General features: G+C 38.3%; 1 protein-coding gene across 1 annotated transcript in view; it reads right to left on the bottom strand.

The window, feature by feature from the left end:
* Nucleotides 1-13376: 13376 nt before the first annotated feature.
* The window catches only part of GPC6 (glypican 6), a 1044338-nt gene continuing 1039733 nt past the window's right edge, over nucleotides 13377-17981 (bottom strand). Inside the window, exon 10 of the mRNA XM_032100037.1 lies at nucleotides 13377-17937. Coding sequence (XP_031955928.1) covers nucleotides 17735-17937 — 203 coding nt within the window. The 3' untranslated portion in view covers nucleotides 13377-17734. The remainder of the gene's footprint in view (nucleotides 17938-17981) is intronic.

Raw genomic sequence — 17981 nt, 5'->3', positions numbered from 1 at the left:
GATCAGGGACATGACACATGTAGAGAAAGATTACGAGCTCAGTGCTCATTTACACTATGTCTATCTGCTGGTAAGAAAGAAGTATACCCTGGTGGCTGTGCTAGGACAGACAAACATAAAGATAAAAGGTATATTTCTACTTAAAATTGAAAAGGGAGGGAAAAAGTGTTACACTTTGTTTCAGTCTTGTCTATATCTAAATTTTTTAACTTGGTCTGGGGATTGTTAGTTGTGTTTTTGTGTTTTTTGTGTTGTTCAGACAGATGAATTTGTATCAGCTCATCACAACAGCCTGTCTCGTGCTCATTTTTGCTTTAGTTGCTGTCAGTCTCTCAATATTGGTATGGTTTTTATCTGGAAAACACATCTCTAGTAGCACTTCACAAAATTGCTCTCTCTTGTTTTCTCTAATATTCCATGATTTATTTCATTTGGAAGCAAGGTAGGGGCAGGTTTTACAGAGCAAAGTGAATGGGAATGGGAATTTATTGAGCAACAAAACGACTACTTGGAATATTGCCTTTGCCTGAAAAGTGTCAGTAAATTCAATTTGCAGCCATGGAATGTCAGACTTTTTCCTTCCACATTTCATGGGATGTGTAGTGGAGCTGCTTGCCCTAGAACAGAATCCCTTAGTTTTCAGTTGTGCCTGTGGCATGGTTAAAAATCTTTGAAATTGTTTCAGGGAGGAGTCCCTCAAATATTTCAGCATTTCAGGGCACTGTAACTGAATTGGGAAACAGAGTTTCCCAAGTTTCACAACAGCTGGGGAAAGAAAAAAATCCAGTCTGAATTTCTAGCACGTTTGTATTGCAGCGCAGGATTGTTCCAGTTCTGTTTTCTGCTGGGATTGTCCCAGAGATTTCATTTCTATTTGTTTCTCTAGAGACTTCTCCAGTCTCCCTCCTCTCTTCAACATTGGTTGCTTTGTCCTTTTGGCTCTTTCTGCCTTGCTTGTCAAATGTATCTATTTCACCCTCCTCTAACTTATCTGTTAATATTCATTCCAGTGGGAGAAGGTAGAATGATGCTTAAACCTAGGCTGTATTTTAAAGAAGCATCATAAATTAAGTAGCACAATAGTTGTCCCACATACTAACCATTTGTACTTTATATACTCTGCTGTTTTAAGTATAGTCAGGGTTACAGCTGAAAGATGGAAATTTTTAACATCTAATAAAGAGTGTGTGAAGAGTTTCCGTATTTAAAATTTTATTGATTGTTTTGAATGAATTAATAACTCTATCAAAACTGAATAAAGGCATAATTGAAGAAAATAATTAACCAGAAAAAAGAGAAATTTCATCACAAAAATTAAAATCAGGAGCCAGACTAGGCATCTATATCTGTTTCTTTTTAAGGGTATTTTTACTGATACTCAGCTCAAATATTTCCTCTTAATTCCATTATTCTGTAGCTACTGGACTTACTTAATTTTACTCTTTTCTTTCTCTCATGCTCATTATCTCATAAAATAATTTATTTGAAGTAATTATAAGTATCAAAGATGCCTTGTTGCAGTAGGCTGGTGTCTTCTCCAAGCCCATCCTATCCTTTATGCTCCCTCACTGCCCTGTCCCCAGAGCTCCTGGCTGCAAGGGCAGCCCAGCCCTGTGCTCCCTCCTGTGTGTTGGGCTTGGACAGGTGAAGCTGGTGGCAGAAGTGAGCATCATCTCTCACACGGAGCTGCTCAAAAATGGGCCATCGTCTCTCTCTTTATAAGACAACATCATTCCTCATGCAGATCCAAATCCCAGGGGAGGTTTTTTTGCATTTACATCATACTGCAAGTACTTGACACCTGCACATTCTTTATATTAACTGGGAATTTGTATTTGATGGCTCTCTGGAATGCCTGAGCTTAGCAATGCATCAGAAAACATTTTCTTAGGCCACGGTTTTCCCTGGATTAACGTCAACAGTCGATTGGATTTATTAATGTTTGCCATCGATACTACCCGAACATTCAGGTAAATGGATATGCACTTCACAGATGCAAATGTAATATTAGGTTCAATAGTGTATTAAGCCAAGAGAGTGCTAATAAATTCAGCAAAGCCTCAGAATTTAGTATATCAATATCTTTTCAGTGCTAAGGCTGGTGTTCAAATACCATCTCTAAATTGTAAAAGAACCGACCAGAACCTTTACTTGCCATTCAAATGAAAGCATCTGTTGTTTTCAAACAGTTAGATGGTTGTATTTTCACTTTTTAAAATACTTTCTCACATTTCATTCTCCTTGAATTTTATTTGCATTCTAATGAGACAAAAGAATCGAAATAGGATTGCAATGTTTCATACAGTCAAGAAACAAATATCAGAAGTCTGACAGAGATAATTGTTGTGATAGTATCCCTAGACTAAAGGATTCAGTGGTGTTTGAACAGGCAGGTAAATTTTTGACACTTAATGGAATCAAATCCCTAGCAATTCACATTTTCTTTCTGTTCCCAGGATGATTTAAATCCAGCAGAATTTAAAGCAAGGCACTATTAATCAACAGAATCTTCTTGTAGGTGCACAGGAAAGGAATAATAATTAAAAGAAATTATTAGTTGTCAGATAGATTTTCCATGATTCACAGAAGACTCCATGCACTGCTTCAGGTAATATTTCTTCAAGGAAGTACCAGAATTTTAAATTGTTGATTTCACTAAATTCTTCTATGACAAGCGATTGTTTTTACCTCATCAGGAAACATGCACAGCAAGGTTTGCCATGTATGAATAAGATAAAGAATACTACGAAAGTATTAGAAGCTGGAAATCATTCTTCAGCCTTCTTCAGAGGCTGAACAATATTTTTTTTTCTCTTTGAAAACACAGTGTTTTGGTCTAGGACAGGGAACACAGCAGTCCACTCTAAAGAAAGGAGTACATTTAACAACCCTGCCCAAACAATTTTTTCACAAAAACACTTTGAAAATGAGCTGGCTTCTCTCAGCCCAGTGACAGACATGCCCAGAAGGTGTCAGGCTTCATCTGTCTTAGAGAGCTGGTGTGGGTACCCAGAGGCAGGTAATGTAGTGCCACTGGAGATGCTCAGTGTGCCATGCATTGGCTCCAGCCGCTATCCCAGGAAGCCATAGATTTCTTGCTGCTCTGCATGTTTGCCAGCTACACATAGACATCTTGAATGCAATGCAAGCTATGACCCAATGAGCCTCACAAAAGTGTCCAGTGCTCTTTGATACATCCTAGAAAATCCAAGGCAGTGGGACTAGAAGATGTAGACACAGGATAGACAACAGATCCAGTCGGCAGCTGAACCAAACCGTGCCATGCCCAGAATGGCAACAGTGCCTCTATTTAGACAACTTCTCAGGGTGAGATTTAGTTCATCCAAATCAAGGTTTGTACCAAGTTAAGGTGGGATTCAGCTCATCTAAATTTAGGAAATTGGTTCTCTTGCCTAAACTTAGGCCTTTAGTTTCATTTAAGGTTCTTGAGACCATCCCATCTGGACAACTAATTACCAGTCTGGAAGGATGCAGGGCCTCTGCAGGTCCTGTGTCATGTCTGCTGGCTTTGGGCAGATGCCTTGGCTAACTTAAACTGTTTCAAGTGATGCCAGACAGCAACATGTAGGCATCTGAACAAACCCCTTAAACTTGAAACCTAATCAATGGAAGAATTTTAAAGAGGCTGCATCGACAGTTTAAAAACCTAGCATGAAATCTTAGACTCCACTGAAGGAATTAGAAGAAGCCAAACTAAAAAGGAGAAAGAGACCCTTCTAATTTGCCAGATCCCACATTTCTTAAAGGCCAAGATTGATTTACATTTTAGGACTCCTGGATCATGGGCAGTCTTATGCAAAAAAAAAAAAAAAAAAAAAAAAGTGTTCAACAATTGCAATAAAATACTACCATTAAATTAGCTCCCTAATGAAACTCGACTTACAATTGTCTCTCTGAAAAAAAGTCTTGTCTTCTAAATATACCTGGTTTGGTGGCATTTTAAATGATTTATTTTAGCTGTCCCTTCTGAAAGATGTGATAAGATTAAACTGCCAAGTTTCTGTAGTCATAAAAAAGTATGTTCTCTGCAGATAAAAAAAAAATAGATTGATTTAGAACTAATAAATAAGTAAAAATAACAATCAAGTATAATTTTTAGAAGTATTTTATGTATAGACACAAAAAGACCTCACCTTTTGCAAAAGAATAAATAAATGACTCCTGCTTGAAATTTATCCTCAGATGTCATGACTTTGGACACTTCCACAATGTTTTTCTCTTCTCTGACAGATTCTAGGGGGATATGGTTGACATCTAAATATAGCTGAAAAAGAATGCTGTAGAATGAAGTTCCTCATAAGTTATTTTAAAGATTCATTTTACCTCATGATTCTCCAGTAGCTGACAATCATGGGATTAACATTGCTGGTCTGCAGAGAGCACTTTTCATTCTGCAGACAAGAAACCACAAGACATGAGGCAGGTACTTCCTTCAGATATTTATTGTAGTCCATCAGAGAATATCAAATACCTGTTTTCAAACCACCAATATACATTGCCTTCCTGGTGTGAGTGAAGGGTGATGGGAATGAGAAGAACTGATGAACATGACTTAGATTTAACAAAACTTGGATAAAAATGAATTGGAAAATTTTAAGTCGGAACAGTTATAGTTTTATTCTTTATATGGGAAAGCAATCTAACAAAACCAATACCATAAAAATAACTAGAATGAGTAAGGCATGTCAAAGTCTTCACCGAGGTGTCAAGTAGATATATACATACAGTACAGAATATCAAGCAACAGTGTAAAAGATAGTCCCACACTTTACTTCTGCTGTAATTATGAACTAGTAAGTGTCACCAGTGTTATTTGAGAGATAGACATCGAGGATATGAACACAGATTTAAATGGTAAGTATCAAACTTGTCAGATGTGCTTCTCCTGGTACTGGAGCCAATGGCAAACTCTCACTAGCTTCACTGGGAGGAGGACCAGAGAGGCTGGGAAGGTGTCTCTGATCCTCCATTGCATAGTCCTCACACAGCATAAATTACATTGACCAGGTTGCTGGAACACTTCTAAACTTTGAATTTAAAGGAGTTATGTTGGGAAGTCTTAATCCATACACTTTGAGCATAGTTACCTCACCAAAAATAACTGCTTCTGATCACCTATCTCTAATACTTGGATGAATGTGCTGTGTGCAAACCACCTACTATGGCATCGTGCATGTACTTAAAGGTTTCTAAGCTGAAGATGGTAATGAATCATTCACGTTGCTTGTCATGCCATGATGCCAGACTAAGAATACTCGTTACTGTCAGCAGAGAGAAGTCAGAGCAACATACAGTATATGCAGCTACAGCAGGTGGAAAGCATGTGTTTCCCTCTTACTGTTGATTGTATAGACACTTGAGATCTCATGGCACTGGGAAGCAGAGGGTTGGACTCTCTCATTGCTTTCTTGATGTCACATGTCACAGTAGTTGCTGCAACTGGATACCTATAGTAGATGGTCTGCAAATGACTTTGTGTGTTGCATCAATAAGACTTTCCTGACAAGCAATCTGATATTTTTTAGCTGAGCTATTGCTCTCTGTGCACAGAGAGTTAGTGAATTGTGGGTTCTATATTCTAATGCTTTGCCAATTACGGCAAGATTCAAATAAAGCTCAATATATCTTCTTGTTTAACTGAGAAAATCTATTTATTTCTTATTATAAAGACAACTGGGAAAACTGTGTTTTCTGACACTTTTAACACAATGTTTTTGTGGAGATTCATTGATAAGGAGTTTGCTGTGACTTTCAAAAGAATATAATTTAGATCTAACAATCAGAAGTGAACTCTCATGTAATGATCGGAATCTTATGTAATGGTGTCTTAACAAAAGAAAGCTCTGGCTAGTAGTCAGTGACAATCAATTAGACTTTCCAACAAGCCATTGCAAATTTAAAATATGCACATGAATAAACAGTAGAATAACGCTACGAGAGAAATAACTTGCCTTACACTGTCGCCAATGGAAATACATATTCATTAATACATGTATACTATGAAGCAGGGAAACTAACAAGGTACAATCTGTCTGGAAAGCATTTTGTGGATAACGTTTGCAGGCAAAAGGCAGGGCAAATAAAATTAATCTTTAAGAATGCTATTTATTGTTTCAGTCTGTTACTGAATATTACAATCCTATTCTAGCTCTCAGATGTGTTGTAAGCACTAAAAAGGGATTTTTCAGTAGGCAGCAAAAGAAGTATTGATTTAGAAAATAAAATGTATGGCTTTGTCTAGTAACATAATATTGCACCAGGCAAAATTGCCTTGGCTGAGCAGCAAGGTCTTCTAACATCTATATTTCAGGAAGATGCAATACAAAAAATGAGTTTAATAGGAGGACATTCATTATCTGTAGTAATTTTAAGGTATATGAAAGAAGCAGGTGCAGCTCTACAAATATATATATATATGTATGTAAATGACTGTTAATACAACCCTGCCAGCAAAATATCCCTGCAGTCAAACTTTTCTTACTAATGAACAGAAAAACAACGGTTTATGGTTTAACTGTTCTGTGATTTCCAAATATCATCTTTAACATCCTTGATGTGAAAAACTGAAAGAAACAAGCTCAAAAACCACAGAATTCATTATAAATCTTGAGGGAAGAAACGGTATTTACATTACTGATCATTGCTTTGTGAAAACCACATTAACTGTTGTGCACTGGACTTAGTAAAGACTCAGGGGGAAATGGAAAAGCAATGGGCCGAGCAGTACCGTCTGAGAGTGTCTGGAAAATGTCAAACACTTCCCTTCTTTTTATCCACAGGGAAATCTGAATGCATTTTTACTAATCAAAACTTCCTGGAGGAAAGTATGTGGAGAAGAAAGAAATGAAAAAGACCCAGTTGCTGCGGGGGTAATCTGTTGGGTATTGTGTCATGTCATTCTTGGGTGATGGACAGTGGCAGTATGATTATAAATCTGTAAATCTGTTAAGGGGAGGGGGGTGCAGATGACACCATTAGAAGTTAGAGCCACTTTCCATGCATTATGAATTTGCTTTTTAAAAAACCCCACCAACTAGGATGATGGTTTTGATCATCAGTATTTTACCCAGTTCATTTTTAAAGAGCATACTTCCATAAATGTAGAAAAGTAATCATTGAACAATTACTGTAGCCTGAAAGGAAGGAAGTAGGGGTTCTGAAAAGCTTGGTGAGCTTCTACAGTTTTTTTTTGTGTGTGTTTAAATAGAAACTAAGTAATAATGAAATTTGTATCAGTAAAGCCCCCAAAATACCATCTAGGTTGCTGTTTTTATCTGGAGAGTTGTGGGTTTTTTATGTGTTCCTTACTAGTAGCAGCAGATGTTGTCAAATTAAGTTCTGCAGGCTCACCCTTTTCCAGTTATTTCAGAAAATTTCAACAACACTTAAAGATACACAAGGTATAAACATATTTAAAGCACAAGTCCCTGCCTGGGACTCTTCTCATTAGGTCTGTGTCAAGTATTGTGGTAAACGGAGCCTTTGCAATACTCTCTTATAGCATATGTGCTTGAAATTTACTGGTCTGTGACTGTATTTGTCGAGATACATATATGTGTGTATATGCATAAATAAATGTGCATGCAGGGAGAGAGATGCATCCTCACATGCACTATGGGGATATGCCATTCTCAGAAATGCAAAAGGAAAACAAAGAGGAAGAGCAGGACACCTAGAATACTGGACTGAAATGGGTGCTTTACAGCTAGGGCTTTTGGTTTCTGCCACATTTCAAGTACCAACCCCCCAAGAAGTATTTTGGGGAACGAAAAATAATATCATCATTATGGAGTCTCAAGAGATGGAGGGGGATACAGATGAAGCTATGCTTAATTATTTTTGAGCTTTTAACAAGTTATTTCTATCATACCACTCAGCTATTTTTCAAGAGGTGTGTTAGTGGTTTGTCAGCATTAACCTGTACGTATTAACCTTGCTTTCTCTACTGACCTCTTAGATGTGTGCTTTCCTTTCACTGATGCAGTAAGGGCTGAGACTGACAAACAACTAAGTGCATTAATGATTACACCCAAAGGTTATCTTTATTGCAGTTCCTCACTCTTTGAGGCACTGCATTAATTTGCTTTCTGTCCTTTGGCCATGTGCGTCATAATCCCTGCTAACTGTCTGGGCTGGCTTTAGCCCTGTGCACTGCTTTTACCAGCCTTGGAAAGACACCTGGGATTTCAGAAAAGACCTGTTTGAGCTCCACCCCTTGTGCATTTGACTGGTTCCAATGTCTATATAGGTAAGAATACAAACGTAACAGCATCAGGCAGCATTCAGAACAATGAATGCATGTTGGTTGTACGTCTGGTTTGGCCCAAAACCAAAGTCATTGTACTAGGGTTTCTCCAGGTGGAATTCCTCTCCAGGCTCCTCACTCCAGCCCTGGTGTGAAGAAGAGGCACCATTGGGCCAACAAAAAGAAGCACAGGAGAGAGTCTGGGTGAAGTTTGGACACCTTGTCTCACTAGTGGCATCTACCTCCAGGCACTTAAGTGAGATTTCTACATGACAAACCTTGTCATCCCAGGCAGCATGTGCTGGGAAGGGAGGTAAGCCCCTTCCCAGGTATGGAGGTGCCCATCTCTTCTGACTATCTGTAGAGATCTACAAAGACAATGTGCTCCCTGAAGTGCTTGGTGGGATGATCCGAGGCCCTAAGTCACAGCTGATTTTAATGAAGACAGATGGCATGAGAGGAAGAAGAGTCAGTTGTAAAGGACTAAGAGAATGCAGGTATTGCCCATTGGGAAGGTCTTGGTGCCCTTGGCACAGTCACCTCTTCTTGCTTCCAAGCTCTCAGTCTACAAGTTGACTGAAAGTGCATTCACAGCTAAAAAAGCAGAGCTTTCATTGTCTCTCTGTTACAGTTAGTGATCATAAGGCTGTATATGATTGCAGTGGAAAGAAAAGTCTAGTGTTGCATCCGAAGTATTTACTATAAAAGGCTATATACAGAAATAAATTCGATTGCATTAGCCCTACATAGAGTGATTTAAGGCATTTTGCACAAAAAATATCAGGTTCTGTGAAACCTATTTCACAAATGTATCAAAACGATTGTATATATTTTTCTATTTCTGTCTATTTCTGTGGTACAATATTTCTCTGAAGTTACAAAGCCATAAAGAATCTTTCCCTTAAAAGTTCAAACTCTGCCTTGATATACTGCTATATATATACACACACACTGCCATATGCTGCTAAATATTCTATCTTTGTAAGTAGTGCTTGGAGATGGGAGAACTTGGGATTTTTCTCTACCTTTCATTTTGATTGGAATCTCCCAAATTTGAAATTACCATTTAGTTTCAGGTATGAGCTATAAACTGGTTTTGTGTTTTTGTCGTGCCAGATTAAGCCGAAATGTTAGAACCAGATCAGTAGAAAAGCAGGTTTAACGTTTAATAATGTTTTTTCAACCCAACCCCATTTCTGTCTAAAACTAATTTTTTTCTAAACTTGATTTGCATTCAAATATCATCCCTATAAATTCACATTTAGCTATGTTAAATACTAATCTAGAAATACAATGTAAAAACCAGAGCTAACAATTTGCATGCTTTCAAGCAATGTTCATATGTCTGGAGTCATAAAAGTTTAACAAACATGTATAAATATCAATTGATACTCAGATCAAGAAATCTGACCTACTTAAACAACACCTTTCCTTTGAATTTGATAAATGTAACGAAATTGCTAGTGGAAATTAAATGATGTTGCTTATCAAAAAAAAAGTAACCTGGGGGGAGTCTGTCTATAAATGTCCATCAATTGATTTAGTTTGACATCCCTGAACATCTGAGTGTGAATTCCTCATTTGTAGATTTGTGTTCAGATTAGGCAGAAGTCGAAAAGAAGGTTCAGAATATTTTAGAGATGAAAATGCTTCCTTCTTCCCCCTCAAGTACACGCACATATTCACAAATTATTTACAAAATATTCTTGGAGCCTCAAACTCAACTAATAGCATGAAGCTGAAATCTGAAGTCCTCTGACTACTCTTTGGGCAAATTTTTGAGATTGATCATCACTCTGTAGCTCTTAACAAAACCCCTAAGATCGACCAACTGCTTAAAAACCTTCTCTGTGATCTAAAGACTGAAACAGTTAATCTGTAGCTCCATTACATGCGTACAATGTAATACACACGTAGACAACGTGTAAAGTAAATGAAATGAAGCCCACAACGTTTAAATAAAATAAAGTGAAATTAAAAAATACCCAACAGCAGACCTCAAAATAATCAATTACAGAAGCAATATGAATTGTTTCCACAAGTTGTTGCCCATTCAGCTAATCTTGCTATAGAAAATCCACAAGTTCTTTACCGTTGGCCTTGCTGGCTCATCAGCATAGCAGACAATAACAAAACAGAATTTGCAGGCTATAGTTATAAGAAAGAAGTAGAACTTTGCCACAACTGAATGGATAACCCAAGACATAGTCTATAAGCTCTAATTACAGATTCAAAAAACAGTCAGCAGGATTTATGTCAGATAAACAAGAGCATACACCCAGACAAGCATGTTTAGAATAGAGAATGAAAGCTAGAGGTGGGGTTTGGTAAAGCCCAATAGAAACCTCCCAAATAAGTGAACCAAGTCTCCCTTTTGATACATCCTCTGTCTGAAAATAGAAGCTTTAGTTTCTACCAAAGGCATAGAAATCTGGTGAAGGGAGATAGAAAATGAGCTAAAAATGACTGAAAAGACAGTTCAGCCTGGAGAAGAAAATTGTCATAGCGACACTGGTGACTCAAAGACAGATAGGACATGTGGCACACAGGAAGCATTAGTTAGAATTATTTATCATCAGGAAACACAGATATGGTAAAAAAAGATTTTTTTTTTCAATGTACTAGCTTTGATGAAATACTTATTTTGAAAGATTTTCAAGCCCAGGGTGATAGCTTGAGGTGAGGAGTGAGAAGAGGAGGGATGAGAAGGAGCACTGTCCACCTGTAACCTGGTGTTTGGGGTATTTAGTGGAACATGGGAGACCTCTAAGAAACTTAGAGGGTTAATGGAGTTTGGGCTTTCTCCAAAGCCTCCTGTGAGTGTCATTTTCAGGCTGGAGAAGAAAACTCACTAGATACATAGTGAAATTAAGTAGTTTTAATGAGACATATGAACAACTTTTGTGCCTAAATAACACTTTAAAAACAAAAAATGGACTATTGACACACAGAAATCTGTTTTAGGTAGTAAGCTCTTCCTCAGACTCTGAAAGATACAGAATTAGACAGTCTACCAGGAAAATGAGGAGAGAGAGAAACTTTGCAGCAGACTACCAAAGCACTGCTGAATTGTGAAGCTATTAATGGTTGTGCCTTTGCTACGCCCATGAATAGATGGTTATAATCAGACTACACTGAAAATTCACAGGCAGTAGGTTGAAAAGAAGAGCTGGACAGATGTGAGGAGCACCAGCTGTCCCTCACCTGATTTTATTGGTAATCCCCCACAGTCATATATATCTGCTGGGTCTCACTGTGAAGTCACTCTGCCCTGACTCATTCCTCAGCTGTCTTTCTATCCATCTTGGAAAAACAAACTCCATTGTTGGTAGAGACAACTTCCTTACCCAGGAGGCTCCTTGCTTCAGACAATCTGTGTGGGGGCTCAGGAGAGCCCTGTAGAGCTACAAAAGAGCTCCAGGAGATGAGAGAAGGAGAGCTGTCTAAATCGCTAGCTTCCCACTTTGGAGAAATCAAATTTCTTTCTAACTTCCCCAATGCTTGGAACTGAAAGCCACATATTCTGTATTATTTTCATAGAAGAAAATCATACTGATTTATGTTTTAGTGGGAGTAGATTTGTCTTCCCTGGAAATCTGGCTTTAAAACTTCTTCAGAAATGCTGACAGATGGATCTCCACTATACCTAAGATAAATAGTTGACATTCTGTACATCTTTTTTGCTAATGATAAATGGACACACTCTTTCCTTATTCCCTCTCAAGAAAAAGACAACTCCTCTTAGTAATGCAGCTGTTCTGAGTTTAATAAACAAACTACACACCAGATGCTTCCAACTGCTGTAAGTATTAAGCCTCACAGATTTCCTAGTGCCAGAATAAAGGAGGAAAAGGAAGAAGGGTTTTTTTTCATCAATGTGAGACAAAAGCATTTCATGTGTGTTACACTGTTAGTTATCAGGTGAAATAAGAGCTGACTGAAATACTGACCCATTTTCTTGAAATGATTTGATTTAACCACGTAGACTTTAAGCTATGGACAAACACATATGCCTTTCTTGAGCTCCTGGACAGTCCAGAGACCTCGGCTGTGGGGAAGCCACGCAGAAAGACTGCAACTGCTTTGGAGTAAAGGTTGAAAACTTGCAGGTGACAATGCTAACGTCACTTCTTTTATGGACAGTGTTGTTGTTTTATTAAGAGTCAGAAACAAATCACATATGAACAGCTTCCAGAAAAAAAGGGAATTACTTTTTTCTATTTGATTATAGTCATAACCCTTGCTAACGACAAAGCTCTCACTTGTTTTGTCATGGCACCAGGATTTCACACAGGCGCAATGCACAAATCTGTTTACGACCTCATACAATGCACAATCAGAATCATAAACTGTATACTCAGTTTAGTAGAAAAAGTAAATAGGTACTGTAAGCGAACACGTCATGTTACGTTGGCAAATTACTCTCAAGTGATTGGTTGGTTGTATTGATCAGCAGATTTGAATAGGATGGACTGCTAGAAAACATTCTGACTAAATTATTTTGAGGCCATCACTCCTGTCTGATGCAAGAACTTCATGTTAAAAATCAAAGTGCTTCATTCTCCATTATGTCTCCTATTCTGTTTAACAGATGAGAAAATTGTTAATATCATAACATTTATCTTTCACATATGCTGTTACCATGGTACTGTGGTCTGTATCATTATTTTATTAAAAAAGGGTCATAATTACACATGTTAATATGATCCTCACAGTCCAAGAAGTTGTAATGAAAACATTGCCATGTTTAATGCATCACCTGCCCTATTTTTCTTGAAACTAGGCATTACTGAGTCTATTATGTTTTGACAACATAATCTCAGTACTGACACTAAGACTTAGCCTTTGACTGCTGAATTTCCCTTTAAAATTACAGCTTTTTTCAATTTTATGTAACATTCCACTGTTGTTAACTCTATCCATTCTCCTCTAGCAGGTTTGAACATTTGTGGGTTAATATATTAAACATAGTTTTGTGGTCTTTGAAATGTGGGTTTCTTGTTAATATCCATAATGCAATCTATAGAAACCTGCATAACAATTCTAGAATTTTCTGTATTCAGTTTTAATGGGTTATCTTTGGAAGCAAATTAAAAACAAAAAACACAACTTGCATCAGTGCTGTAATTTATTTTTTATGTTGAAGTAATAAAAGTTTCAGTGAATATGTATAGTTACATTTGATAATGATTCAGAGTCAGTTAGTAAACTGAAGGCAACTGCTGCCTGCTGAGACACTGCACATAGAGTCCACCTCCCAAGAACAGCTCCAGCTCATAGAATCACAGAATCACAGAATGGGTCAGGCTGGAAGGAACCACAGTGGGTCATCCGGTCCAACCTCCCTTCACAAGCAGGGTCATCCTACAGCACATGGCACAGGATTGTGTCCGGACGGTTCTTGAATATCTCCAGTGAGGGAGACTCCACAACCTCTCTGAGCAATCTGTGCCAGTGCTCAGTCACATGCACAGTAAAGCCATTTTGCATGGAAGCAGCTCAAACTGGTTCACAAATCTGTGGGAATCATCCTTCCTAAAAATCCCACAGAACTGGGATGATTTGTGCATCTGAGACTCAGATTTTGGGAGCTTTCCACGGACAGAGGTCTGTGATGCCTCTTAGGAAACTGGGATAGATCAACCCTTACCAGAACACTGAGGCACAGGTTCCTTTCATCTTCCTCTTTTGCAGGAAATCTCTATCCTCTTTTTCAATTTTTTCCTGATTGTCTGTTTTTGAAATGTCTAAGTTTGGCCAGAGTCCAGGTAGTCTGCACGGCATTTATAGTACTGTGTACTTAGTCACCAGTAGAAAAATCTGCAGTACAGTGAACATGAAAAATTTCGGGATGATGCAAAAGCAATTCAGTTAATATTGAAAGAATAAACCTCATAGGGGTCTACAGCAATGGTTATGTAATTAATAGCATCTAATTTTTTATTAGTCTCCACTTTAAAAGAACATTACTTGTTAAGAACTTCTAGACTGCGCAGCAGAAAGGGTTTACACAATCAAAGGACCTTTCCTTAGGACTTAGTGCCTTTTTCTTGAACAGGTAATTGTCTTCTTTATAATTTCTTTAATTTATCAGCTGCTAACAGAAGAGAAATATTTAAATTGTGGCACACCAAAAAATTACCTTAGAAGAAGAGCTATTGGATGCAAGAATGTGCAAATAGAATCAATGAAAATTTTGTAGATTCTCACATTTATGAATATGAATGCTTTTTCTTTTCTCTCCTTCATTCCCAATTTCATTTTCTCTGTAGATTTAATAGCTCTCTTAATCTCAGAAAAATGCAATGTATGAAGAGTGCATTCAACCTTTAGGGACTATTGAAGAAATGTATGCACAGTACTTCATACAAAGGCATCTCTGTCTCCTGGCAAAATATCATCATGCATAGTAGGAAAATAAGAGGAGAAATAATAATGTGGAAGACATAAATTTCTGGCAGAACTCCCTCAAGGATTACATTTTGGCAAGGAGTAGGCTGGTTGTTTGAGCAGCTGTTTATAAGATCCAATCCAAGAACAGCAGGGCAAGCTCCTCCAGTGAGGAGCACCTTCAGTGAAGCCCTAGTTCTTAGGGAACCATCTTACTCGTTGTCCAAAAGTCCATGGAGGTCTGCAAATAGATGAGAGCACCCTGGGCACACATCTTGGCTGCACCAGCTGAAAACAGTCATCAGATCACCTACATGTGGGCCGAGGCTAACACAAAAACCTGATGAGCCCATCAGCTCTTTGACTAGCAGTGTGGAGCAAGTACAACAGAGACTTGCATCAGAGGGCTTGGCCATTGGTGCCTGTCAATAAGCTTTTAGATCCAGACTAGTTGTATGGAAATAGAATCAGTTACCACCGAATAAACACAAAACCAGAGAAACCAAAATCAAACTTAACTTCTCCTGAAACAAAGTTGCTGAAGACGTAGAGAGGATGTGGAGATGGGTAAAAAGAGATGGATCAGGGGAGATTTTTAAAGGGTTCTCCTTGTAGAAAGCTGCATGTGCAAGTTCAGGAAAAAAAATTAAAAACAAAGACCTTCTGCTTGGTACCTGCTGTACCAGGGCAAAAGAAGTCTATGAGAATTGGCTTAAACTTCCTGGAGACCGTAAATGCTGAATCACAAGACTTGCTCCGTGGGGAACATTTGGAGAAGTGGGAAGCATTGCCATGTAAGACCCCTGTGATCTGTACACTTAGACAGCGACACACTAATCTGGGCCCAGAAGAATAGACCACCTGTCAGGGCCAGGCTGGATAGGGCCTTGAGCAACTTCATCTAGTGAATGGCATCCCTGCCCGTGGCATGGGGCTTGGAAATAGATGATCATTAAGGTTGCTTCCAACCCAGACTGTTTCACGATTCTAGAATTCTATGATGTTATCTTTCATTGTATTTCAAAGTAAACGAATGCGGGAAACAAAGGATTGGAATACAAGTGGCTCAAGACTTACGCTTTCTGTTATTACACATACTATATAAATAGATTGTAAATACTTTTTGGTAAAAGTGCTTAAGTATACTTTATTCTAACGTGCTGTGTGTTTTCTATTTTAATTTCATGCCTAAATCAATAGCTAATTATAATTTGACAAGAAAAAGCAATTGCACTGGATACGATCTACCTGCTCTGCTGTTAAATTGTACTGTGGTTGGCTGGCTTTACAGTGATACCACAATTTGTGTATATGATTTCCAGAGTCAACATAAGAATCAGGAAATAAATTTCTGGCAAATCATTTCAACACCACACAGAATTGCCCCAAAAATCCTTTGTCTGCGGTTGATAGAAGAAGGAAGATTTTGATGTCTAATTGTTGACACACATTTGTCCAGGATTTACACAGCATCCATCTTGGGTTTATGACCAGATGCAAATTAGGGAAACTCTATCCCAGACCATAACCATTTAGACAATGATTATTAAAGCAATGTATTCTTGAAGAATCTGAGAATACAATTACCATCGCAATTAACATCCATGTCCTTCTAGGCCTATCATACAAGCTCACATGCCCCTCCCCCCAACCTCCACCAAATACACACATATGAGAGAGGTTTTCTCCACCAACCTGCAAACTTGTTAAGAAATGGACAACTGGATATGTAAAAAATTCTGTTCTTTGATTTTCATGCTCACCAGTCATTAAAGGGTTACTTTTCAGAGCAAAAAAGAGTTGGTTGACCAAACATTTTTTTTTTCTTATAAAGAAGTGTCAACCCTGAGCTTGTAATTAAGAAGTTAAAATCTGTGATTTATATATATTTATATATATAAAAATAGATGATCATACTAAGACTAAAAAAGTGAAAGAAATCTCCATGTCAGTACTATATATTTGTTTGATCTGAAATTTTGTAGAAGAAATCCTTGTGACACTGAAATTAACTGATAAGAAAGATGTAGTTAGGTGTGAAACACACTATTGATCCGGTTGCTGTCAGTCTATTAGAGAACTGCTGTCTTGGTAGGGTAATGGACATAGTAGCAGAAAGTTCTAATCGATGTCAGAACAGTAACAAAAGGAAAAAGATTACATCACAAGAGATTATTTTCTGTCTGAACCCGTGAGGGGTCAAGAGCATTGTTTAACATTACCATCATGGCTGGTAAGCTCACGGTGGTGAGCTAAGTGGAAAATGGTGACAATTGTATAACATGGATAAATCCTAAAAGAAACTAGGTGAAACGGTGCTACTACTCATATTTTTACTGGGCATTAAGATTTAAGTCCTAAGCAACTGTAACATGACATTCTGAAGCTAGTGGAGCTACTACCATACTAAAAGATAAACTTATTTTTCAGCTTCTCTACCTTCATACCAATCTGATGTGGTTGGCAGATGGAGTGCAAGACATTCACTGCTGAGACATACACTTTTAGTGTTGGAGAGAAAAAATCCAGCCTTCCTCCCTATAACAGTGATCATTCTGATGACCTGAATCATCCTACAGAAGTTCCTAAAGGAAACCGGGCTGTCAGTGAAAAACGGTTGCATTTTTTGTGTTCCTTTCTTGTCTTTTTTTGTGTTTTGTTGATAGTCTGTCGAAATGCAGCAGCCTTGAGTCAGGCTTGATTCAGAAAGAAAACTTTCTTGGTTTCTTCCCCCCCTCTTTTTTCCTCACTGGGGAAAAACACATACTGTAAGATCCTTTTTCCCTTTTGCAGCATAAAAGGAAATGAAGCTCAGAAAGTCTCCTGTAATAAAGGATTGAGAAAGAATTCTCTCAAGAGTGGATATCATCTTCAGAGATATCTGAAAAAAGCAGGAAGCAATTCAGTCTGGCACCTGGTACTCTTTGGGAAAACGAAAATGGGAAGCAGGTTGCAGTACTGCTGTCTTGTAGAAAACTGCAAGTGTTTGTGGCATGGTCCATTGTCCAAGAGTATAAGAAAAGAAGAAAGTTGGCTGTTTCTGTAGCTAAAACACAGTTTGTCCGCCTAGATCCAGGATTATCTCCACTGTCTCTGCAGTACGAGACTGAGGAAGACGACGAGCAACGTCTGCAGTGACCAGCCAGGCTGTGTGGCTGAAGCTTCCACCTCCCTCCTGTCCGAGTCGACAGGCGGTGCTTCGGTGGTGACGAAATCAAACTCGGTGGGACAGATGTCGTCTGTGCAGCCGCTTCCGCTGCCCGAGCCGCTGGTTTCGTCACCTGGCACAAAGGAGTGAGGGAAACAATGTGAGTGCTATAGGTTA

This window comes from Corvus moneduloides, chromosome 2, assembly GCF_009650955.1.
Source record: "Corvus moneduloides isolate bCorMon1 chromosome 2, bCorMon1.pri, whole genome shotgun sequence".
Classification (NCBI taxonomy): Eukaryota; Metazoa; Chordata; class Aves; order Passeriformes; family Corvidae; genus Corvus; species Corvus moneduloides.
Note: the sequence above shows the minus strand (reverse complement) of the source record. Positions and strands in the feature narration are given on the sequence as shown.